The sequence below is a fragment of the Rana temporaria genome, chromosome 1 (genome assembly GCF_905171775.1).
Source record: "Rana temporaria chromosome 1, aRanTem1.1, whole genome shotgun sequence".
Taxonomy (NCBI): Eukaryota; Metazoa; Chordata; class Amphibia; order Anura; family Ranidae; genus Rana; species Rana temporaria.
Genome location: NC_053489.1, coordinates 78197550 through 78222832, shown reverse-complemented (window position 1 = coordinate 78222832; position 25283 = coordinate 78197550). Strand labels below are relative to the sequence as shown.

General features: G+C 50.1%; 1 protein-coding gene and 1 pseudogene across 2 annotated transcripts in view; both read right to left on the bottom strand.

Annotated features, from left to right (window-relative positions):
- Nucleotides 1-25283, bottom strand: part of DDX4 (DEAD-box helicase 4) — a 267888-nt gene that overhangs the window by 172528 nt on the left and 70077 nt on the right. For both annotated transcript variants that reach the window (XM_040339469.1, XM_040339474.1), the window contains one exon: nucleotides 11731-11787. In XM_040339469.1, the coding sequence (XP_040195403.1) occupies nucleotides 11731-11787 (57 nt within the window). The remainder of the gene's footprint in view (nucleotides 1-11730; nucleotides 11788-25283) is intronic.
- Nucleotides 13982-14088, bottom strand: LOC120925192 (annotated as a pseudogene).

Below are 25283 nucleotides of genomic sequence, written 5' to 3'. Positions count from 1 at the left end.
GGCTGCATGCTGCTGGGAGGAGGGTTATGTCGGAGGGACCGCCCCCTGGGCAGGGCTGTTCAGCTCAGTTTTTAAAATGACATGTACATGTATCTAACATGTTCTGCCTAGTCCTCTCCTGTAAACAGGGAACATAACCCACTGGTCATGAAAGAGGCTGTGTCCGTCCATGGATGACAAGAGAAAAATCTGTTTGGTGGACAAGAGAAACTCTTGTACCCCGAGGAAACTACCTCGCAAACCCAACGGTCGGAAAGAAGAGGCCTTCATCGAGCCACAAATTTGCGAAGCCGGCCCCCCACCCAAGATGTGGGCGGGGGCAGCCCTTCATGCGGTGGCAGGCTTGTTGGGCTTGCGGAACCAGGGGCGCTTTTGCCCTTCAGTGGACGCCTTAGCACCCTGGAAACGTTTTTCTGCCGCACTTGGCGGGCGAAAAAAACGCTTGGGGGCAGTAAATGAGGGCCCTTGCTTACAGCGAGGCTCCTTACCCTTCCCAGATTGCGGGAGCAGAGTGCTCTTACCGCCTGTGGCATCTTTTATGATGTCATCCAGGGACGCCCCAAAAAGCAGTTCACCCTTAAAGGGTAAGTCCACCAGGGACATCTTAGAGGACTGGTCCGCAGACCAACACTTTAGCCACACAAGGCAGCGTAGTACCACCGCGAAGGCCCTGTAGAGCAAGGGGAGTGTATCCAGGGACGACTCACAAATTTCAGACCTGCACCAACTGGTCGGCCAGGTCCACACAGAGCTCAGGAGCATTATCCGCCTCCAGCTCGTGTACCAGGGACTTGGCCCATTCGGTAAGCGTCTGCGACACCAGAGCCCCGGCCAAAACCGGTCTCACCGCCGACCCCACCACTGTAAATAAGGAGCGGGCCCACATCCTCAGCTCTTCTATCTGTGGGTTTCTTAAAAGCAGGAGCCCCTTCCACAGGCAACGTGGTGGCCTTGTTCAGCCTGGACACCGGAGGGTCCACTGACGGAGGAGATACCCGTTTGAGGAGGATTTCCTAAAAAAGTGGTTAACTGACCGCAAAGTATTTTGGTACAGCAAAAACTTTCTGCGGCCGATCCCATTCCTTGTACAACAGGTCGTCCAGATACGGAACACAAGGAAACACTTTCGCGGTGCGGGGTGGCTTGCGGAACCAAAAAAGGGACCGGCATGTCTGATGCCTCCGCCAAATCCTCAAGTTTCAGAGTATCCCGCACCGCAGTGAAAGAAGCTCCAACAAATTCCTTATCCTGCTTTGACCCTGAAGCAGAGTCATCCTCACTGTCCGCGTGGGCCAAGTCTGCATCATCTGACAAGACAGAAACAGGGTCAAATGCAGAAGCAGCACCTGATTCTACGTCAGAGACATCCCCAGAAGCACGCTCAGGGAGGGGGCGCTTTTTACCCCCCTTCCGGCCACTTGCCGCTTCAATCCTGGCAACAAACGCCTCCAGGACTGCCGTCATAGCATCCAACGAGGCCACAGGAGCAGGGGTACTAAGGGTCAACTCTGGCATGGTTGGGGTAGAAGCCTCAAATGAGGGCCCTTGTGGTTCAGACTCCATGCTGTCCCACCTAAAAATGCCACCTTAGTTCTGCACACAAAAAACGTGACCCACTGGTCACCCTCCCGGCTGTTGGAGAGCAGGGGACCCCCGGGGACTCACCACCCAGAACCATGCTATACCACTGCGCAGAGCTGAGAGTGCTGCCTGTGCCGTGTCGTTCCCTCAGGAAGAAAAACTGAGGTGTTGGCGCCATTATTCCAGACACTAGAGGCCAAAACATTTCTAAGATGGCCACAGACATGCAGAAAAACAGCATGAGGGCTACAAGAAAATTTACACGTTCACGTGTAAAACACACAGTGAAACACAGCAGACACCAGAACATCTATAATCTCTAAAATCCAAGAAATGTCATACAAATTCATGGTCAGATGGTACCAGACGCCAGCTCGATTAGCCCAAATATACCCCACAGCAGATGGAAACTGCTGGAGGGGATGCAAAGAAAAGGGAACATTCCTCCATATTTGGTGGACTTGTATAAAGATCAGACCATTCTGGGAACAAATAGCTCCATGGGTAAAAAAGATGACCAATCAACCTATGGAACTATCACCTATACACTTTTTATTTCACGGGACACCGGGATCTATGATTAGTTATAAGAAAAGTGTGATACCACACTTACTAAATGCTGCAAAAATGTTAATACCTAGGCATTGGAAACAGAATACACGCCCCTCCCTTATGGAATGGAAAAAATAAGTTAACTCAATAATGGAGGCAGAGAGATGGGTGTATAAGAGTAGAGATAAACAGAATGAATTTAACAACGTATGGGCAGATTGGGAACACCACTCCCCACAGATATAAGGGGAGTAATGAATGGAGTCTATCTCCCTTCTCCTCTAGTTTTTTTTTTTTTTTTTAGTTTTTTTCTTGAGCCACATATACTCACTCCTCTCTCTAAAATATACATGACGATTAATGGGAAAGATAAACTACAATATCAGATGACTGAATTTTCCCCCATTTTATTTTATTTATTTATTTATTTTTTGTTGTTGTTTGCTTTACCCTACTCACCTACCCGCCCTTACTATCCCTACCCATGGGGGGGAGATGGGAGGAAATAGAAAGTGAAGGGGGAAAAAGAATGGGGCTTTCCCTCCCTCCTTTTTTTCTCTTTCTTTTTTTTTTTTCCCCTTAGGTGGATGTAAATCATCCACAAAGGGAAATATATAAAGAACACTTCAAACACTAGAGACACAGGTTAATATACTAATAAACACAGATATATACAGGTCATTCTCAAAAAATTTGCATATTGTGATAAAGTTCATTATTTTCTGTAATGTACTGATACACATTAGACTTTCATATATTTTAGATTCATTACACACAACTGAAGTAGTTCAAGCCTTTTTATTGTTTTAATATTGATGATTTTGGCATACAGCTCATGAAAACCCAAAATTCCTATCTCCAAAAATTAGCATATCATGAAAAGGTTCTCTAAACAAGCTCTTAACCTAATCATCTGAATCAACTAATTAACTCTATACACCTGCAAAAGCTTCCTGAGGCTTTTAAAAACTCCCAGCCTGGTTCATTACTCCAAACCGCAATCATGGGTACGACTGCCGACCTGACTGCTGTCCAGAAGGCCATCATTGACACCCTCAAGCAAGAGGGTAAGACACAGAAATTTCTGAACGAATAGGCTGTTCCCAGAGTGCTCAAGGCACCTCAGTGGGAAGTCTGTGGGAAGGAAAAAGTGTGGCAGAAAACGCTGCACAACGAGAAGAGGTGACCGGACCCTGAGGAAGATTGTGGAGAAGGACCGATTCCAGACCTTGGGGGACCTGCGGAAGCAGTGGACTTAGTCTGGAGTAGAAACATCCAGAGCCACCGTGTACAGGCGTGTGCAGGAAATGGGCTACAGGTGCCGCATTCCCCAGGTCAAGCCACTTTTGAACCAGAAACAGCGGCAGAAGCGCCTGACCTGGGCTACAGAGAAGCAACACTGGACTGTTGCTCAGTGGGCCAAAGTACTTTTTTCGGATGAAAGCAAATTTTGCATGTCATTCGGTAATCAAGGTGCCAGAGTCTGGAGGAAGACTGGGGAGAGGGAAATGCCAAAATGCCTGAAGTCCAGTGTCAAGTACCCACAGTCAGTGATGGTCTGGGGTGCCATGTCAGCTGCCCGTGTTGGTCCACTGTGTTTTATCAAGGGCAGGGTGAATGCAGCTAGCTATCAGGAGATTTTGGAGCACTTCATGCTTCCATCTGCTGAAAAGCTTTATGGAGATGAAGATTTCATTTTTCAGCACGACCTGGCACCTGCTCACAGTGCCAAAACCACTGGTAAATGGTTTACTGACCATGGTATTACTGTGCTCAATTGGCCTGCCAACTCTCCTGACCTGAACCCCATAGAGAATCTGTGGGATATTGGGAAGAGAAAGTTGAGAGACGCAAGACCCAACACTCTGGATGAGCTTAAGGCCGCTACCGAAGCATCCTGGGCCTCCATAACACCTCAGCAGTGCCACAGGCTGATTGCCTCCATGCCACGCCGCATTGAAGCAGTCATTTCTGCAAAAGGATTCCCGACCAAGTATTGAGTGCATAACTGAACATAATTATTTGAAGGTTGACTTTTTTTTTATTAAAAACACTTTTCTTTTATTAGTCGGATGAAATATGCTAATTTTTTGAGATAGGAATTTTGGGTTTTCAAGAGCTGTATGCCAAAATCATCAATATTAAAACAATAAAAAGGCTTGAACTAATTCAGTTGTGTGTAATGAATCTAAAATATATGAAAGTCTAATGTTTATCAGTACATTACAGAAAATAATGAACTTTATCACAATATGCAAATTTTTTGAGAATGACCTGCAGATAGCACAAATAAAATAAACCCGTATGGGTCTTCAAATTAATATATATGTAGGGAGGTACGTAGACATGTATGGGGGTGCGTGTATATACATACCAGTACACAAAACCCCCCCCTCTTTTTTTTTTTTTCCCCTAGGAAATAGGAAACACTATCATGATAAAACACGATATAAACACGAAAAACACGATAGGGACACAAGAGAAGAAAGGAGGGAACACCCAAATAGGGAACAGTTTCTATGGAGGAAGGGATAGGAGGAAGGAAGGTATATTAATTGATTTACTCCATTACCCCCCCCCTTTTTATTTTTTTCTTCTTCCCTTTATTGTTTTTGTCATGGTTTTTTTATTTTTATTTTAATTTTTTTTATGTATTTGTCGTGTTTGTATTTATAAATGTAATGTTCATAGTCTTTGATGGAAGTTGGTTTTATATGTAAGTGATGTTAAGCAATACACAGAAAATGAAAAAAAAAAAGAAACACAGCAGACACTGTCACAGCACCTCACAAAAAAAAAATACAGCACAAGCACAGTAAAAAATACAGTACCCCACAGCAGCACAGCCCCCCGGCAGTAGCAGAGCCCCCCCTCAGGTGGACCCCCTACCTCACAAACGCCACCCAGAACGGGGAAGGAGGGAGAAGAAAGGGAGAGAGGAAAGCAGGGGCGGACCCTCAGTCGACCTCCCTAGGAATGCACCAGCCGGAAAACACCCTGCTGAGGCAAGGTGATACTATTTAACCATCCAGCGACCACCCCGGCTGGAGGCATTCCAGACAGAACCAACTTCCGCTTGCGGCATGGCTGTCGGCCCGGCACACTGTGACACAGCCATAGAGACCGGTCATATGTGTGCCCTGGAAAATGTAGTTCACCGGCCGCCCCTGGAGCAACGGGGCATGCCTAGCTAAAGACCAGCACACGCTCAATGGGGAAACAACAAGGATCAAGATGCAGCCTGTCACCCAGTCGGCAGTTGATAGTAGATCCCAGGATCCAAAAATGCAGGAACAAAATCAATAAAGCGAAAAAAACGCAAAAAATCTCCAAAGCACATGGGCTCCAGAAAAGCCATGTCCTCGCCTGACGCTAGGCAGAATTAAACTGAGGCTGGATGTTCCAGAGAGTGGGATGTACCCGGGGGACCCCTGGGATGTACTGAGAGAAGTGTTTTTAACACTTAAAGTGCTGTTTTTTTCTGCCTAGTCTCTCCTAGAAGGAAGGTATATAACCCTAAGGTCAATGCTGCTGTGTCCGTCCATGAACGGAAGAGAAAACAGCTCACCCTCCTAGCTGCCACAGAGACAAGGCCCCCACCACCCCCAGAGGGCTCACCACCCTAGAACAGCTGCCGTCCGCCTCCCGCATGAGGTCCTTCTTCCACAGCCGCCTGTGTCAGTCTGAAACTCTGCAGCGTGTGCCTGTTGATTCATGCCGGTTAAAAGCACACTAGAGGCCAATAACTACCACAAAATGTCCGTACTGTAAAACTGTGCAAACCACAAGAAAATGGCCGCCGAGTGGCAGCCAGAGGCCAAATAAGTGCCGATCACAAGAAAATGGCCGGCGACCACATGGAGGGAGAACACACAGGTATGTAAAAACAATACTATTAATGGCAGTCCACTAGCACCCCAGGAAGCGGACCCGTAGCGCATTTCCCCGCCCCAGATGGAGCCCCCCAGGTAGACCCCTGGCCCCCTGCAGCTAGCCTAGCTCTCAGAGTCCAGGGAGGAAGCAAAGAAGGAAGAAAGGAAGGGTGAAACCCCCTACTCGACCTCCTAGGGAATGTCCTCCTGTCGGAGCAGGGGACTATTACTTAACCGTCCTGCGAGGATTATGCTGAAAGCATCCCAGAAAGACCATTTTCCGTGCGGTTACGGAGGTGGCTGTCTGCCCGGCACGCTGCGACTCGGCCATATAGACTGGACATATGCGTGCCCTGGAGCGTGTAGCTCAACGACCACCCATAGAGCGACGAAGCATGTCGTGGTCGACCCAGTGCATCGCTAAGGTCGGCACACGCTCGCTGGCCGAAACTGGGGAGACTACAATGATCTGGGATTCAGCCCGTCACCCAGTTGATAGAAGCACAGAACAAGAAAACAGAAAAAAAAAAAAAAAAGTAGAAAAAAAACACACCAGGAACGTAGACCCAAAAGGGTCACTTGCAGCCTTACCGTGCCCCCATCACTTGCAGCCTTACCGTGCCCCCATCACTTGCAGCCTTACCGTGCCCCCATCATCACTTCCTTGCGCCGCTTTAAGCCGAGGCTGCAGCGCTCTCCTTCTCCTCCTCTTGTATCTCACACACAGCGTGCATCTTCCGCTGTGTGTCATGGAGCGAAGTCTGTGTTTGGCGGCACATTGTGACAAGGTCCTGCCCCCCTAGACCGGTTAATGTGATAGGCAGAACACGGATTCAATCTACTATCACATTAGCCGATCTAGGGGAGCGGGACCTTGCAGCCAAACACAGACCCAGCTCCTGTCCCGGACTGGGAGAAAAAAAAAAGGCCCGGGCATTTTAGATTAAGGAGCCCATAGCTTATTTACCGTCCCCTTCCGCAATCTCCATCCTAATGGAGGCGAGAAGGACCGGGAAAGAGAGCATGGGGGGGAGCGGAGAGCACAAGGGGACAGCAGAGAGCATGGGGGTCTGGAGAACATAGGGGAGTAAAGGGCACTGTGGGGGGGGGGGGGACTGGAGAGCACAGGGGGGGGGAGAGCACAGAGGTAGCCTGAGAGCATGGGGGGAAAACTTAGAGCACAGGGGGGGCTCAAAAAGCACAGCAAGGTGGGGAGTCTGAAAGCACAGGGAGAGAGCACTGGGGGGATGAACAGCGCATGGGGGGTCAGAAAGCACTGGGAGGGTCAGAGAGCGCATGGGGGGGTCAGAGAGTACTGGGGGTTGTGGAGGGCGCATGGGTTGTCAAAGAGCACTGGGGGTGGGTGGTGGAGAGCTCATGTGGGGTCAGAGAGCACTGGTGGGGTGGTGGAGAGTACATGGGGGGGTCAGAGAGCACTGGGGGGGGGGGGTGGAGAGCTCATGGGCGGTCAGAGAGCACTGGGGTGGTGGTGGTGAAGAGCTCAGCTCATGGGGGGGATCAGAGAGCACTGGGGGGTGGTGGCAAAACATGGGGGCGCCTGAGAGCATGGGTGGTCAAGAGAGCACCTGGGGGGTGGTGGAGAGCACATGGGGGCACCTGAGAGCATGGGGGGGTCAGAGCACAGGGGGTGGTGGAGAGCTCATGGGGGGTCAGAGCACTGGGGGGTGGTGAGCACTTGGGGGTCGCCTGAGAGCATGGGGGGGTCAGAAGCATTGGGGGTGGTGGTGAGCACATGGGGACGCCTGAGAGCATGGGGGGTCAGAGAGCACTGGGGGGTCAGAGAGCACTGGGGGGTCAGAGAGCACTGGGGGGGTGGAGAGTGCATGGGGGGGGGTGGAGAGTGCATGGGGGGGTGGAGAGTGCATGGGGGGGGTGGAGAGTGCATGGGGGGGTGGAGAGTGCATGGGGGGGGTGGAGAGTGCATGGGGGGGGGTGGAGAGTGCATGGGGGGGGTGGAGAGTGCATGGGGGGGTGGAGAGTGCATGGGGGGGTGGAGAGTGCATGGGGGGGTGGAGAGTGCATGGGGGGTCAGAGAGCACTGGGGGGGTGAGCACACTGGGGTGCCTGAGAGCATGGGGGGGTCAGAAGCATTGGGGGGTGGTGGTGAGCACATGGGGACGCCTGAGAGCATGGGGGGTCAGAGAGCACTGGGGGGTCAGAGAGCACTGGGGGGTCAGAGAGCACTGGGGGGGTGGAGAGTGCATGGGGGGGGGGGGGAGAGTGCATGGGGGGGTGGAGAGTGCATGGGGGGGGTGGAGAGTGCATGGGGGGGGTGGAGAGTGCATGGGGGGGGTGGAGAGTGCATGGGGGGGGGTGGAGAGTGCATGGGGGGGGTGGAGAGTGCATGGGGGGGTGGAGAGTGCATGGGGGGGTGGAGAGTGCATGGGGGGGTGGAGAGTGCATGGGGGGTCAGAGAGCACTGGGGGGGTGAGCACACTGGGGTGCCTGAGAGCATGGGGGGGGTCAGAAGCATTGGGGGGTGGTGGTGAGCACATGGGGACGCCTGAGAGCATGGGGGGTCAGAGAGCACTGGGGGGGTGGAGAGTGCATGGGGGGGTGGAGAGTGCATGGGGGGGGTGGAGAGTGCATGGGGGGGGGGGAGAGTGCATGGGGGGGGTGGAGAGTGCATGGGGGGGTGGAGAGTGCATGGGGGGGTGGAGAGTGCATGGGGGGGTGAGCACACTGGGGTGCATGAGAGCATGGGGGGGGGGTCAGAGAGCACTGAGGGGGGAGGGTGGTGGTGAGAACATGGGGGCGCCTGAGAGCACAGATGGGGCAGCAGAAAGTAGCTGGATGGGAGGATTTAGAAGAATCAATCTCTTTATTTTACTCCTGCAGCCTCTGAATGTGGGAGAGAGGAGGATAAGTTGGCTTTAAGAGGCTGCAGGAGTAAAATGGAGAAATTGATTCTTCTATGCAGACGTCCCACCGCTCCTCCTATCCAGGCACACAGGGAGCGTTACCTTTGTTCAGGTCCGGCGTATTCTCCAGATCCCCTCTCCCTCGTCATCCTCACACAGATCACATGACCTGTAGTTTACATTTCTCCCCCCCACCCCCGCTCGACGGGGGGGGGGGGCAGGGGGGCCTGCCCAGCTCCGTAACACAGCGGAAGCGCTGTGTGTTATACAAGAGGATGAGAAGGAGAAAACTACAGCCACGGCTCAAAGCGGCGCCAGGGCAGTCCAGCCCTGCCACTCGCTGTCATTTGGCTGACAGATTCCTGGCTGATCGCTTCAGCCAGGAAACTGTCAGCCTGGTTCACCCCTCGCTCCTCACTCGCCCTGGAACAAATTCCACTCGCATCTTGCGAGCAAACAGTGGAATTTTTAAGGGCTGTCCTTATGCGCTGACCCTGAAGCAGGGTCATCCTCACTGTCTGCGTGGGATAAGCCTGCATCATCTGACATGACCGAACACGAGCCAGACGCAATAGCAGGGCCTGATTCTGTGTCAGACATCCCCAGCAGCAGGCACTTTTTACCCCCCTTCTGGCCACTTGTTGCTTCAATCCTGGCGAGAAACGCCTCAAGGACTGCCGATATCGCCTCTACAGAGGGGGCATGGGGCACTAAGGGTTAACTCAGGCATGGTTGGGGTAGAAGCCTCTTCCTCAAAGAGAGCGACTTCCATGTTGACCCACCGCTTATGCCTCCTTAATACTGCAAGGCAGACACCCACCGGTCACCCTCCCAGCTGCAAAACAGAGCAGGGGCCCCCCAGGGAACTCACCACCCGCCCGGTTGTAGTGTTGGCTGAAGCCAATATGGCCGCCATTTTGCCACGGTTTGCATAGGTCGGCGGCCATTTTCTTGTGGCCCGCATGCTGTTTTTTCCTGCATACGGTGGCCATCTTGGAAAATTCTTGGCCTCTAGTGCCTGAAATAGCGCAGCAAAAGCCTGCAAATCACTTCATGAGGGACAGCGCAGCGCTGCCAGCACTTCTCAGCGCTTCAGCCAACACTACAATCGGGCGGGTGGCGAGTTCCCTGGGGGGCCCCTGCTCTGTTTTGCAACCGGGAGGGTGACCAGTGTTTAAAACACAGCGACACAGCAGAAAGACACAGCCCAGCACATACAACTCGCCCACAAAAAAAAACAGCACCTCACAGTACATGGACACCGGTAGTGACAGAGAACCCCCCCTACAGCCGCCACCCAGCATGGGGAAGGAGGGAGCGGAAGCGTGAGAGGAAAGCAGGGCGGACCCTCATTCGACCTCCAAGGGGCCACTACTTACCCGTCCTGCGACACCGGCTGGAGGCATTCCGGACAGAACCAACATCCGCTAAACGGCATGGCTGTCGGCCAGACACACTGACAAAGCCAGAGACTGGTCATGTGTGTGCCCTGGAACATGTAGTTCCCCCGGCCACCCCTGGAGCAACAGGGCATGTTGTGACCGACCCAGAGCTGAGGGCCGGCACATGCTCGATGGCCGAGCATGGGGGGACTACAAGGATCAAGACCCAGCCTGTCACCCAGTCTGCAGTTGATAGCAGAATCTCAGGATTCAAAAATGCAGGAACAAAACAATAAAAGCGGGGGGGGGGGGGGGGGGGGGGGGAAATCGCTAAAAAAATTCTAGAGTACATGGCCATGTCTACTCCTGACGCTAGGCAGAATAAAAAAAACTGGAGCTGCTGAGTCAGTGTGGGTTATACCCGGGGGACCACGCCCCCTGGGAGGAGCTGTACTGAGGAAAGTGTTTTAACACTTAAAGTGCTGTTTTCTGCCTAGTCTCTCCTGGAAGGAAGGATATAATACCCAAGGACAAAGGCTGCTGTGTCCGTCCATGAACGAAAGAGAAAACAGCCAGACACTAGGGGGAAAAAAAAAAAAGTACCCTTTGCAAACGCCCACAGCTAGCCCAAAACTCCCCTGTATGGTCACCGCACACAGGTGTCCAACCTCTAGCTAGCTTTACCGATTGATACAATCAAAGGACACCCCACAATAATAAAGGGGTTTCACTTACGCGTCCGGGCGCAGGGCCACTTGGAAACTAAGGCCCCAATCTTAGCCCTTCATGGCGGGTTCCTTTCACTTGAGGACCTTCAAGGACTGGGTACCCTTTTCATGTTTAGGTTATGTTTTTGTAGTGTCCAGGATGCCACTCCTTAGGGTCCAGCGCCTGGAGGCCGCATTACAGGCAAAATCTTGCAGGATCTGAGCCTTCTTTGCAAGGCTTGGGTACCATTTATCCAAGCAAATAAAGCCTGTGTCAAATGGATCCGATCAGTCAATCCCTTGATTTATTTTAGAAACGTTTGTGTGACTAGAGACCTGGAGCTCAAACAAACCATGCGATCCACATTGCAGACAATGGCAAAAAATTGAATTACTTCCTGTATAGGGGGTTATATAGGGGATCACTTCCTGTCGGAAGACCTTTGGTCTATCAGTGTCCATTCACCTGAAGATGGAATTTAACCCAGCAGGTAATGATTAGCCTGACTGTCTCATGATGTATGAAAAATATTTTTTCGATTGCCAAATCCAATCCTCCTGTAGACAACAGCATTAAACCTAATAGTTAAAAGGCTTTGCCATTTTTTCTCATCTATTAAAAGGCACACAATGTCAATTAGTCAACACGTAGATCTACCATACTATCAGTAATAGGATATATAAAATGTATAACATTCAACTTTTTTTGTACATTTCTTTATGAAAAAAAAAAAAGAAATGGATTAATGAGTACCTCTTCGGTTTCCAAACCCCCTTTCCGAAGATTCAAAATTTTGATTGGAGTCACCACCTGTTGAAATTGAAAAACTGTATTTGTATAGCACCAACATATACATTCACATCCGTCACTTCCATCAAGGTGCTTACAAGTAGAGGTCGACCGATGTGGGTTTTGTCTGGTCGAAGCCGATTATTAGAAATCGGGATGGCCAATATATGATGCAGATTTTTTGCGGCTGATATTTTAAGCCGATTTTTCTTTTTCTGGCAGGTGGTACTCGCAGGTTTCACACTGAGCCGTTTGTCAGTTTCAGTTACACTATATGTAAATGCAGAGAGACCAGCTAGCGTGATGTCGGGGGTGGGCGGGGCCCTGCAGCTATCAAACACCAGCCAATCATTGGTCTGCTTAAGTGGGCAGGCCACATACACGTAGCACCCCGCCCAGATCCCATCGGCTGGTGTTTGACAGCTGCAGGGCCCCGCCCACCCCCGACATCACGCTGAAATCTGACAGCTCCTCTCTCTGCATTCAGTGGAAAATCAGTTTCACACACTGAGCACAGAGCCGCTCAGTGTGTGAAACAGTCAGTGGAGTGTAAAGGGAGGAAATCAGCCGTATTTGCACAAAAATCGGGCAATGCCGATTTAGGACAAAAGGACAAATATCAACCGATATATCGGTCGACTGCTACTTACAAGATCCCGGTCTCGCTTGCATACTTGCTTATACTTCCTTCACATGCCAATTATCAGTACGTCTTTGGACTGTGATCTGAAACCCACATAACCACAGGAAGAACATTCAAACTCCATGCACCTAGTGTCTTGATTGGCATTCAGACCAAGGACCCCAGAGTTCTGCCCATATACATACATAGGTTTCGGTACAGCACCAATTTACTTCACAGCGCCTTATAATACAAATTTATCAAGTTCATTAGAAAAGCTTCTAATTTGAAAACAGACACACACAAACACACACCAGATAAATTTAGGTGAAAGTGAAGACATTGGATTGTCGGGAAAAAAGGGGGGGGGGGGTCCCAACGGAACATAAGGAAGCACATTACAGACCTGATAGGAGAGCACTTTAGTGTTAGAGATCACTTGTTAGAGTTAACAAAAATATATATTTTTATTTTTTTTGAAAAGCCTATGGCGTGTGAACACACCCAAAAAAACTCCACCCGGTGCAGAAAAAATGTGCACACACATAAAGAGTGTTCACAAAAACGTGCAGACGGGTGCAACGTCAAGTGGTCCTCCTGTGAAAAAGGACCCAAACCCTGATCCCCCGGGGGGCGTTAGGCTCCAGACGGGGACTGAGGTACTGTGGTCCGAGCAACCGAAGCCGACACGGACCCAACTTCCTCGGAGGGACTGCCGAAACAGAACCATCTTAGTACTAGGTGGGGCTCCCCCGAAGGGAGACCCCATGAGAGCAAGTGAACTAAGCCAGAAGACCATGTCCACCTACTCCCAAGACGTTCAGGGCTGGCCCGAGGACCGGCACCCCAATAATCACACAGTGAACAAAACGTGCACAAACAAAAATAAGACAAAAACGTGACAAACATAGGCTTAAATAAAAGAAAGTGGGGGAAAGGGATAGTGAAGAGGAGAGTGAAAAGAAGTGGTCATTGTGATCAACAATGACCAGGCACTCCGGCCAGGAATAAAAAAAAATCCTCCGGTCCTAGCCAAAAGGCCTGGCCCAGGAGGCAGGTGCTAAAAAAAAGCGTGTATCTGGTGCAGTGACCGTGCTATTTTAAATCAATGTGTCCCTCACACACAGTGATCTTCAGATACCCCTGGACTGCCACTCTCCAGGGGCACATGCACCATAGGCTTTTCGTTCCATATCCGACCCCCCGACCGGCCAGTGCAGCCCTCCACCCCTGCCAGCTAGAGAGCCCTTCAAGGCTTTCTTGGGGAGAACTGCCACGCCAGTTAGCCTCCACCAATACTAGCCCCTCCAGACCCTCCGTCAACCCGGCGGATTTGCATGGTCCTACCCCGTTCCACCACACAGGGCATTACCAGCTCCTCCTACCGGATCGCTGACAGAGATAGCACTTACACCAGCCAGGCAGAAGGCCAGACTAGAACTCGGCAAAAAGACCAAGACCAAGCGCAGCACCCATCCTCACCAGGCGCACCCTTCCAGATGGCTTAGACTCAACCATGGGCCAGCCCCCAGTAACTGTCGGGCAGCACAGCGTAGTCCCTGCTGAAACCATCCTTCCAGGTGCAATGACGTCATTGGATTGCATCCACCCTCCCCATGTAGGAGGTGCTTCAGCACTCCGCTGACAACTGATAAGAACAGATACTACACCTGATCCTAGCCAAAAGGCCGAGAAGCGACAGGGAAGACACCACGATCAGCACGGCCAGAGTGTGCAATAGCCGTGCCTCACCCTGGGAGAACCACCTTCATGATCATGGTGTCTCCCCTGCCAAAAGATTGTTGAGGTAAAAGGGGGACAGTCACAAACAACTTCCACACTGAGAACAGAAGTTCATTTCTGTATGCTTTATTGCTATAGACAGGTCTTTGACCAACAAGCAGAGAAATACTATTTGGGGAGAAAACATTTCATTAACATTTTTAACCACTTCCTGACCGCCCGCAGCGTATACAAGTTGCTACTTTGATGTTAAATACCATGGTTACAGATAGCTGCCATAACCACAGCGGGTTCGCTTTAAGATAAAAGTGGTCTCGGCGTTGGATTCTCCTCAAGATCAGTTATCGGCGGTAAGAAAGGTGCCCCCTCTCCTGCCACGTCCCAGTCATCTCCGCTGCTTACCAAATCTGTCTGTAGCAGCGGAGACGATCCAATGCTTTCCCCTGATGGGCAGCATGTCGCGTGAAGAATGATAGCCCCTACTTGACTATGCCCTTGAAGGATGGGATGCAACGTCAAAGTAACTTCCACTAAAATCCTTTTCTGACGTCCATGGACGGACACAGCTCCTTAAATCTTGACAAGTGGGTTATGTTCCGTCTATTAGGAGAGGCAGATATGTTAGATATTTAAATGCATGCAACATTAACAGAGTTGAACAGCCCCACCCAGGGGGCGGTCCGATCATAACCCCTCACCCTGCAGCCAGCAGCTCAGTTCGTAAAAAAGCAGTACAAACCTAAAAAAGAGAGGTGGGTACTGTGTCTGTCCATGGACGACAAAGAAAAGAATTTCACGGCGAGTACAAAAAAAAAAAAAATCCAATTTTCTCTTTTTGTCCATGGACAGACACAGCTCCTTAAATTTTGACAAGTGGGACTTCCCCAAGCAGTGTCAAAAAAACGAGGGGTGGAAACGGCAATCAAAAAACTATCTTCACTCCAAACAAGCAGAGCTCAACGGAGGTGGTACAAACTCAAACAGCCGCCTGCAAAACCTTGCGGTCAAAGGAAGCATCGGAAGACGCATTCACATCAAACTTGTAAACTTTGGAAAAGGTGTGAACGGACGAAAAATTTGCCGCCTTACGCACCTGTGAAATAGATGCTTGATATAGGAAAGCCCAGGAGGCACCAATTGCCCTGGTCGAATGCGGCGTGACTGGGAAGGGAGGCGTCCGCCCCTTAAGAGCGTAGGCCTGGATGACGGTCTGCCTGATCCACCAAGAAATGGTGGCCGCCGAGTCCGCAAGGCCCCTCTGCGGACCAGACACCGCCACAAAAACAGTGAGTCTGACCTCCGGAACGGAGCCGAAGCAGAGAGGTACATCTGCAGAGCGCGTACCATGTTTAAAGTATGTAACGCAGCCTCCTTGGGAAGCAACGGTCGAGGACACAAGGACGGAAGTACAATGTCCTCATTCAGGTGAAAACCTGAAACTACCTTCGAAAGACAGGAAGGCTGCGGGGGTAGCACTGCTTTATCCTTGTGGAGTAGTATGGTGACTTGCAAGACAAGGCCGCCAACTCAGAAACACTTCAGAGATGTAAAGACTACTAGAAAAGCCACCTTCTGAGATGGCGTCGAGAGGAATTTCTCTTATGTTCTCAAAAAGGAGGATCCTGGAGAGCTGAGAGCACCAGATTCAAATCCCGTGGAGGAAGCGGTGGTCTAATCAGGGGAATCAAATGTCGAACTCCCTGAACTAAAGTACCCTCCGTTAAATAGGTCTCCAAGGGTCGTTGAAAGAAAAAAGCCAAGGCTGAAATCTGTCCCTTAATGGTGCTCAAGGCAAGTTTCTGATCCACGCCACACTGTAAAAACAGCAGGACCCCGGAAAACTAAAACATCCATGGATGCCACTCCATCTCTTCGCACATAGAGATGTAGGCCTTCCAAGTGCAATGGTGGATCTTCCAGGAAGATTACTTCCATGCCCTCAGCATGGTTGAAATTACCGAATCCGACAGATCTCGGTCCCTTAGCACCTGGTTATCAATAGCCATGCCGTTAAAGCCAGCGACTGAAAAGCAGGTTGAAGTATGGGCTCTTGAGATAGAAGGTCCTCCCGCATTGGCAGCCGCCAGGGTGTATCCGCCACCAGATGCACAAGGTCAGATTACCAGGGACGCAGGGGCCAATCTGGAGCAATTACAATCACCAGGATCCCCTCGGTCTCCACTCTGCGGAGCAGACGAGGAAGCAACTTCAGTAGGGGGAAAGGCATTAATTAGCCGATACTGACACCACGAACCGCGACACCTTGCGATTTAGTCGAGAAGCCAGGAGATCCACGTCTGGTGTGCCCCACCTCCGGCAAAGGAGTTGAAACACCTCTGGATGTAACGACCATTCCCCTTGGTCCAGCATCTGGCGACTTAGGTAGTGCGCTGCCAGTTTTCTACACCCAGAATGCCGTCTCAATGGCAGAATCAAGGCGAGCACCTTTGTGAAAAATTGGGGTTACTTACCGGTAACATCCCTTTTCCAGGAGTCTTTCAGGACAGGTACTGTAGAGAGACACAGGCTCCTCCCCTCTCAGGAAACACCGCCTTCCAATTAAAGATTTAAGCCTCATCCTCCCTCAGGTCCTCAGTTTTTTTTTTTAGAGTACCTCCGGCCAGCTGGGGAGACAAAAGAACACGTCATAAAAATATAATGTTTCATCTTACCTGACGGCCTCGTATGATGAGTTTTCAGAAATATCCCCTATAAAAAAAAAAGGGTGGGTACCAGTGCTGTCCTGAAAGACTCCTGGAAAAGGGATGTTACCGGTAAGTAACCCCAATTTTCCCTGTTCGTCTTTCACAGGACAGGTACTGTAGAGAGGATAAGCGAGCACCTTACCCTAGGGTGGGACCACTGCTTGTGAAGTTGCTACTGCCCTAGTGGAATGTGCCCTGATACCCAGTGGAGTCTCCACCCCCCTAGATACATAGGCCTGAATAATGGCTGATCTTAATCACCTGGCTATTGTGCGTTTAGAGGCTCTGGACCCCTTTTTGGACCCCGAAAATAAAACAAAAAAGAGAATCAGTTTTCCTGAATTGACTTGTGCTACTTAAGTACTGGAGGACACACCTCCTAACATTTAAGTTGTGAAATTTGCGTTCCTGTTCCCTCACAGGATTCGAGCAAAAAGAAGGCAATGTAATTTCTTGACTTCTATGAAAATTAGAAGATACCTTTGGTAAAAAGGCCGGATCTGTTTTGAAAATAACGCGATCTGGAAAAACCTGAAAAAAAGGTGCCCTAATAGATAGGGCTTCGAGTTTACTTACTCTTCTAGCAGTGGTGATCGCTACCAAGAACACCGTCTTGAGTGTGATCACCTCTAATGTACCACTCTCTAATGGCTCAAACGGTTCTTCTGTAAAGGCCTGTAGAACCAATGAAAGATCCCATACTAGGAAGTTGGGGGCTGTAACTGGTCTCCGCCTACTCAAGGCTTTAAAAAACCTAGAAACCCATGGGTCAGATGCTAACTTTTTCCAGGAAGACACTCAATGCTGAGACTTGACCTTTCAGCGTGCTAATGGCCAGTCCCTTGTCTGCTCCTGCCTGCAGAAATTCTAATACAGCTACAGAGCTATGAACATTGAAAGAGCTTTCTGAGCACCAGTTGTTAAAGCGCTTCCATACTTTTAGGTAGATGGCTTGCGTCTCCTTCCTGCAGCTTAGAAGAGTTGCTATTAACCGTTCTGAAAAGCCTTCGCCCCTTAGCAGCTCCTCCTCGGAAGCCAGGCTGCTAGGTTCCACCGCTCTACATGCGGACAACAGACTAGACCCTGAGCAAGAAGATCTTCCCGGATTGGCAGAATCCAGGGAGGCTCCACTGAAAAACCCTTCAGGATGGAAAACCATGGTCTCCTGGGCCAATGAGGTGCAATCCGAATCAGCGTTGTGTTCTCCCCCTGCAGCTTTCTCAAGACTGCTGGGATCAGAACCGGAGGGGGGAAGGCATAACACCTGGAGAACTGCCAGGTCTGCGCCAGAGCATCCACCCCTAGCGCTCCGTCCCACCTGTTCAGGGAAAAAAAATAGCTGTGTTTTGGTATTTCCCCTTGGGGCGAACAGATCTACCTCCGGTATTCCCCATCTTTGGGTGATCACTTCGTAGACCTCCTGGTTCAGGACCCAATCGACCTCCCTCAGCTTGTTCCTGCTGAGGAAATCTGCGACCTGATTCTGCTCCCCCCTTCAGATGAATTGCAGAAAGACAGAACGTTGGTTTCTGCCCACTTGAGAATAGATTCTGTCAGCTTCCACAATGATTGGCTCCTGGTGTCCCCCTGCCTGTTGATATAGGCAACTGCGGAGGAATTGTCCTAACGAATCCGTACATGCTGGCCCTGAAGATCTCTCTGAAAGGCTCTGAGGACCAGATCTATGGCCCTCAGCTCCCTCCAATTCGAGGATCTCTTTGAGTCCTCCTTTTTCCAGGTACCCTGCACCAGATGAGAATTCAGGTGTGCTCCCTATCCTGTGCCACTGGCGTCCGTTGTTACCGTCCTGGATATTGGACAAATCCACTCCAGACCTTGTAAAAGGTTCGCCCCCTTCCTCCACCACCAGAGGGCCTCTTGACCCGAATCGGCACTGATATTAGGGCATCCAGGGACCCCGGGTTGTGGTCCCAGACACTTAGAATGTAAAGTTGTAAGGGACGAAAATGCAACCCTGCCCACTGTACCGCCGGAAGTGTGGATGTTAGAAGACCCAGGGCTGACATGGCTTTCCTTATTGTGAGCTGAGAGCTGCCCTGAAGGAGCAACATTGCCCTGTCCACCTTTTGGACCTTTTCTGTCGGGAGAAAAAAAAAAATCTGCCTAGTTGAGTCCAGTTCGTAACCCAGGAAGGTGACCCTTTGAGATGGCACCAGACTGGATTTCTCCAGATTCAAAAGCCATCCCAGGTTTTCCAGGACATCACTTGTTACCTGGAGATCCTGGGATAGTTGTTCGGGGGACCCTGCAAACAACAGGTCGTCCAGGTACGCCATCACTGAGATACCTTTGAGACGAAGGAACGCCATGACCTCCACCATAACTTTGGTGAAGATGCGGGGGGAAGAGGAGAGCCCGAAGGGAAGGGCTTTGAACTGAAGGTGAAACGTCCCTTCTTTGGATCTTACTGCCAACCTCAGAAACTTCTGATAACCCTCCGCTATAGGGATGTGCAAATAGGCATCCTTCAGGTCTATTGATGCCATAAAACAGTTTGGGGGAGAAGGGTCCTTACAGAGTAAATTGAATCCATCCGGAATCTTTTGTAAGTGACCGAGACATTCAGGGGCTTCAGATTCAGTACAAGTCTGAACTTCCCTGAGGATTTGCGAACCACAAAGATGTGGGAGTAGAAGCCCCTGCCTGTCTCCTCTGTTGGGACCCGAACCGCTACCTCTTGATCCTCCAACTCCTGAAGGGAGTAAAGAAGAGCCAACGATTTCTCTTTGCACTTTGGCAGCTCGGTGACAAAGTCTTAATGGGGGAGGACTTGAAAATTCCCAATTTGTATCCTCGCCTTATGATCCCCAACAAACTGATTCCTGGTGATCATTTCCCATTGTGGGAGAACGGCCCCCAACCTTCCTCCCATTTTGACTCTGTCACTGTGGTTTTTGGGGCTGTTCAGGAGCACGAAAAATCACTGCTCCACGCCCCTTGCCTTTCTGCCCCCAAAATTTCTTCTTCCCTTCTGGTTTAGTGGCTTCTACCTTCTTCTGGGACCAGAACTTTTTCTTTGCCTGCCCCCCAAATTTTTTCTTTATGGGAAAGGCTTTCTTTTTGTCGGCTGTTCGGTCAAGAACAGCCTCCAAACAGCAGGTCTCCTGTAAGGGGAATACCGCAGTTTAACTTTAGACGCGCTATCCCCTTGCCACGTCTTGAGCCATAAGGCTCTCCTTGCCGAATTGGACAAGGCTGCAGAACGCGCAGACATACGTATAGATTCTGCCGATGCGTCCGCTAAATACGCTACCCCATTCAGTAGTTTTGGAAAGGAGGCCAAAATAGTTTCTTTTGGTGTCCCCCGCCCTCAATGTGTGCTTTCATTTGCGTGAGCCAATGTTCCATGTTGCGAGCCACCACTGTAGCTGCCATGGCAGGCTTAAGGTTCCCCTGTGAAGAATCCCAAGATTTCTTCAGAAGTGAATCCATTCTTCTGTCCATGGGGTCTGAAAGCACCCCCATGTCTTCAAACGCCAAGTCAGTGTGTCTGGACACCTGTGAGAAGGCAGCATCCAGTTTGGGAATTTTATTCCAAACTAGGGCTTCCTCCTCAGAAAAGGGAAACCTTTGCTTCAACATATTTGAAAAGAAGGGTTTCCTTTCCGGATCTTGCCACTTTTTTGATGGTATTGATCAAGACCTCATGGACCGGGAATACTCTTCTCTTTCGTTCCCCTAAGCCCAAGAACATTCGATCATGGAGCGACAGTGCTTTTTTCTCTTCAGGAATCCCCAAAGTAGTGTGGATTGCACCCAAAAGATCTTCCACCTCTTTGAGGGAAAGTTTGTATCGGGAATTTCTGGAGGGCTCCCCCCTCCTTCCCTTTACCCTCTGATTCCCCTTGGGATTCAGAAGCGGCACTATCTCGCTCTTCCTCAGCGTCCTCTCTGAAGTCCCCTGGGTTCTCTCCACTCACGGAGGGAAGCACCACAGGACTGGGTGGAAGAACCTGCTGCGCTGGAGAAGGGCTACTCTGGAACAACTGAAAGTTAGCAAACAGATCTTTAAAAGATTGAAAGGTGCTAGAAAGCTTTCACAGATTCCACTAGTTCAGACCCCTGATCTGCCTCTCTCTCTATAATCAGCCCCTCAATGCATCTCCTGCAAAGTGCTTTATTCCAGTTTTCACTAAGGGAAGTTCTACAGGAAGCACACTTCTTCTTGAAACTGTGGGCTGATTTTTCTGTGGATTTCTGAAAAACACAGATAAGAGTAGAGGGTACCATGAGATATAGCCCTTAGCGCTTAAAAACAGACATCCACCAGGAGTGCTCCCCCAGGACCAACCACCACCAGGGTCCCAGACACTACCAAAAAACTCCCCGACCACCAGGAGAAGAAACCCCAGTGAAGCTGCTAGCATGGAAAGGGAACACCACCCCAGGGTTCTCCTTACCTTAGAGTGGCTGGTTCCCTTGTCATCCAGAGGTGTGCGTGAAGTCTCCACTTCCGACATCTCGCTGAGAAAATGTGGTCGCAACTGCATCAAAAAACCCCCGACCCTACGGCTGAAAAAGGCCGCACCAACCCAGCGTCTGGTCTTTTCACTTCTGCAGCGTCTGGGGCCAGAGACGTGTATCCGCGGAAGTGCCCCCCCGGAACTGACGTCACTCGTCATCCGGTCCGGCCCAGCTTCCTGGCCAACTGTGAATTACACAGGGAGATAGCACACCGCCTGCAGCGCCACCCCTGTGCGTTACTGGAAAAGACCTCCACGGTAAAATCCTCCCCAGGAATGCCCGTGGGACGCTAACACGCCAAGTGTCCAGGTATGTAGCTTCCCCACCTACCTGGAACGCCGTGAATCAAACGGACCTGAGCTACAGGGAGACCGGGTCCCCCTCTCAGGAATACTGGCCTCAGCTTCCCCAGCTGTCTGGCCCTTGGCCCCCAGCGGTGTCTCCCCTGCCAGAGGAAACACCATAAACTGAGGAGCTGAGGGAGGATGAGGCTTAAATCTTTAATTGGAAGGCGGTGTTTCCTGAGAGGGGAGGAGCCTGTCTCTCTCTACAGTACCTGTCCTGAAAGACAAACAGGGAAATTTTGGTCTTTAATCGCAAAGCGCAGAAACCTCTGATACCTGGCGCAGATGGGGACATGCAAGTATGCGTCCTTAATGTCCAGGGACACCAGAAAGTCCCGCAGATGGTGTGCAGCAACCACTGAACAAATGAATTCCATCCTGAACTTTCACACCCTCACAAAGGCATTAAGGAATTTAAGGTCCAAGATTGGACGGACTACGTCGTCCTTTGGGACTACAAACAGCTTCAAATAGAATCTCTGAAACCTTTCCTCCAGTGGCACAGGGAAAATTACCCCACACCTGAGCAAGTCTTGTACTGCTCCCATTAAGGCAGACCGACGAGCCAGACGGAGAGGAAGATTTGAGGGAAAGAATCCGTTTGGCGGACAAGAAAGAAACTCGATCTTGTACCACAAAGTGACCACCTCGCAGACCCACTGGTCGGAGAGCAGGGAGGTCCACCGATCTAAAAACCCGCAAAGCAGTCCCCCCACCCTTGAGTCGGACGGGGGTAAAACTTCATGCGGTAGCAGGCTTGTGCACCCAGGGACACTTCTGTCCCCCAGCTGGACATTTTTTAGTCTGGGAGGATCTGCCGGCTGACCCTGACTGATGAAAACACCGCTTTTGCACGGAATAGGAGGGCCCCCGGCATAGAGCGCAACTCATTCCCCTTAGAGGACTGAGTGAGAAGTGTGCTCTTACCTTCAGTGACATCCTTAATGTACTCATCCAGCAAGGTACCAAAAAGCCTCCCACCTTTGAAGGGCAAATCAGCCAAAGCTTTCTTGGAAATTACAAGAGAGAAAAGCAGACACTAAAAATGGCGAAGCAGGAGGAACAATACTTATCCATCCTTGCGAGGACTTGCTAGTGCGTCCCTGCAACCGAGTGGTATGGAGTAGCTGTCGGCCCGGTCCACTGAGTGAGACAGCAGCAGCCCAGTCATGTGTAGACCCCGGAGCATTTGCTCACCGGCCATCACTGGAGCCATAGGGTAGGTCGTGGCCGACCAAGCGTGTAGCCAAGGTCTGCTCACGCTCGATGGCTGGACTAGGGGGACTACAAGGATCTATAATATCCAGCCTGTCACCCAGCCGGCAGTTGATTGAAGAATCACAAAAAAGTGTGTGTGCACACACACACACTTCAGGACTCTTGGCCCAAAAGGGAGCCAGGTCCTACTCCTCTACCAAGCAGAAAACACCCTGTGCTGCAGGGTGAGGGGTTATGACTGGAGGGACCGCCCCCTGGGCAGGGCTATTAGACTCTGTTACAGTTACATGCATTTAAAGCGGATCTCCACTCTAAAGTGAAGTCGCGCTGATCGGCACCCTCCCCCCCTCCGGTGTCACATTTGACACCTTTCAGGGGGGAGGGGGGTGCAGATACCTGTCTACAGACAGGTATCTGCACCCACTTCCGGCCCTACGATACGGGCAAAAGACGGGTTTTTTCCTTACTTCCCGTCCGTCCCCCGTTGTATGCTGGGAACACTCGGCTCTCAGCACACAGCGGGAGCCAATCGGGGGGCGCAGCCCGACTCGCGCATGCGCCGTAGGGAACCGGGCAGTGAAGCCGGAGCGCTTCACTTCCTGGTTCCCTCACCGTGGATGGAGGGGGGAGCAGCAGGGTGACGAGCGATCGCTCGTCATCTGCTGCGGACGGCGCTGGACTCCAGGACAGGTAAGTGTCCTTATATTAAGAGTCAGCAGCTGCAGTATTTGTAGCTGCTGGCTTTTAATATATTTTTTTAGTGGCACATCCGCTTTAATTATTTAACATGTCTGCCAAGTCGTCTAAGAGACAGAACATAACCCAATTGTCAAGATTTAAAGAGCTGTGTCCGTCCATGGACGAAAAAAGAAAAAGAAAAATGCCATAAAACAGTCCCCCATTTTGTAGAAGCTATATTGATTGGCCCAAAAGTTAACACTTATTGCGATTTATTTACCAAAAATATGAATAATAAGTTTCAGCCTAAACTGTGGGAATTTTTTTTTTTTACAATTTTTTGGGGGATATTATAGCAAAAAGTAAAAAATATTGAATTTTCTCAAAATTGTTGCTTTTTTGTTTATAGCATAAAAAAATAATCATAGACATGATCAAATATGACCAAAAGAGCTCTATTTGTGAGGAAACATACAATTATGTTTGGGAGCCACGTCGCACGGCTGTGCAATTTTCAATTAAAGCGACACAGTGCCGAATCGTAAAAAGTGGCCCGGTCTTTAACAACCAAAATGGTCCGGGGCTTAAGCAGTTAAAAGGGGCAATTAAAAAAAATATATATAAATACAAGACCGTCCCTTCATGCTAACACAAAGAAGCAAACGCATATTTAAGTTGCGCCCTCTTATGAAAACGGTGTTCAAACATTTAAGGTATCGCTGCGATCGTTGAAAGAAATTCTAGCCCTAGACCTACTCCAACTCAAAACTGGTAACCTATGGAAAATGTTAAACTGTCAGTGCACATATACAGTACAGCTGTGCTGGACATTGTAGCAAAGAGAGATGGGGTGGGGGGGCTCTCAGTGTAGCTGGAAGTGCTCTGAGGTCTCAGCTTAGGGTCTATAAATGATCATAGTACAGGCACCCACACCAAGTCTATGTTTCCACTAGTATGACTTGTGATGCGACTTTGGACAGTCGCATGACAAGTCATAGCCTACTGATTTCAATGGCACCCATTCCCATCTATGCAATTTTGAAAATTAGCAACTTTGAAAAGGTACCTGCACAACTTTGGTGTAATTTTTGATGCAACTTTGATCCAGAGAGTGTAAAGTTGGATCAAAGCTGTACTATAAATCACGCAGCAATAGTGGAAACGTGACTTGTCATGCTACCGTGTCCATAGACGCATGACAAGTTACACACAACACTCAATTTTAATGGTACCCATTCCCATCTATGCGACTTTGAAAAAGTACCTGCACTACTTTGATTAGACTTGGATCCAGAGAATGTAAAGTTGGATCAAAGTGGCACGCTAGTCTTAGGCTAGGTTTCCACTATTTCGACTCCAAAGCTGTGCAATTTAGAGTGCAACTTTAAAGTTGGATCAAAGCTGCACTCAATGGCATTTTAAATTGCACAGCTTTGGAGTCGCACTAGTGGAAACGTAGCCCAAGGCTAGAGAGTGATCAATTTTTACACACTCTGGATCAAAGATGCATCATAATAGTGCAGGCACCTTTTCAAAGTGGCATAGATATGAACGTTTGCCATAAAAAGCAATGGGCTGCGACTTGTCATGCGACTTAATTTGTCCAAAGTCACATGACACATTGCACTAGTGGAAACAGACTAACTCATTACTCACATACAATGAATAGAAAAATCAATCTGTATCCTTACAAAAATGTTCCTTTGTACCTTTTTTTTTTTT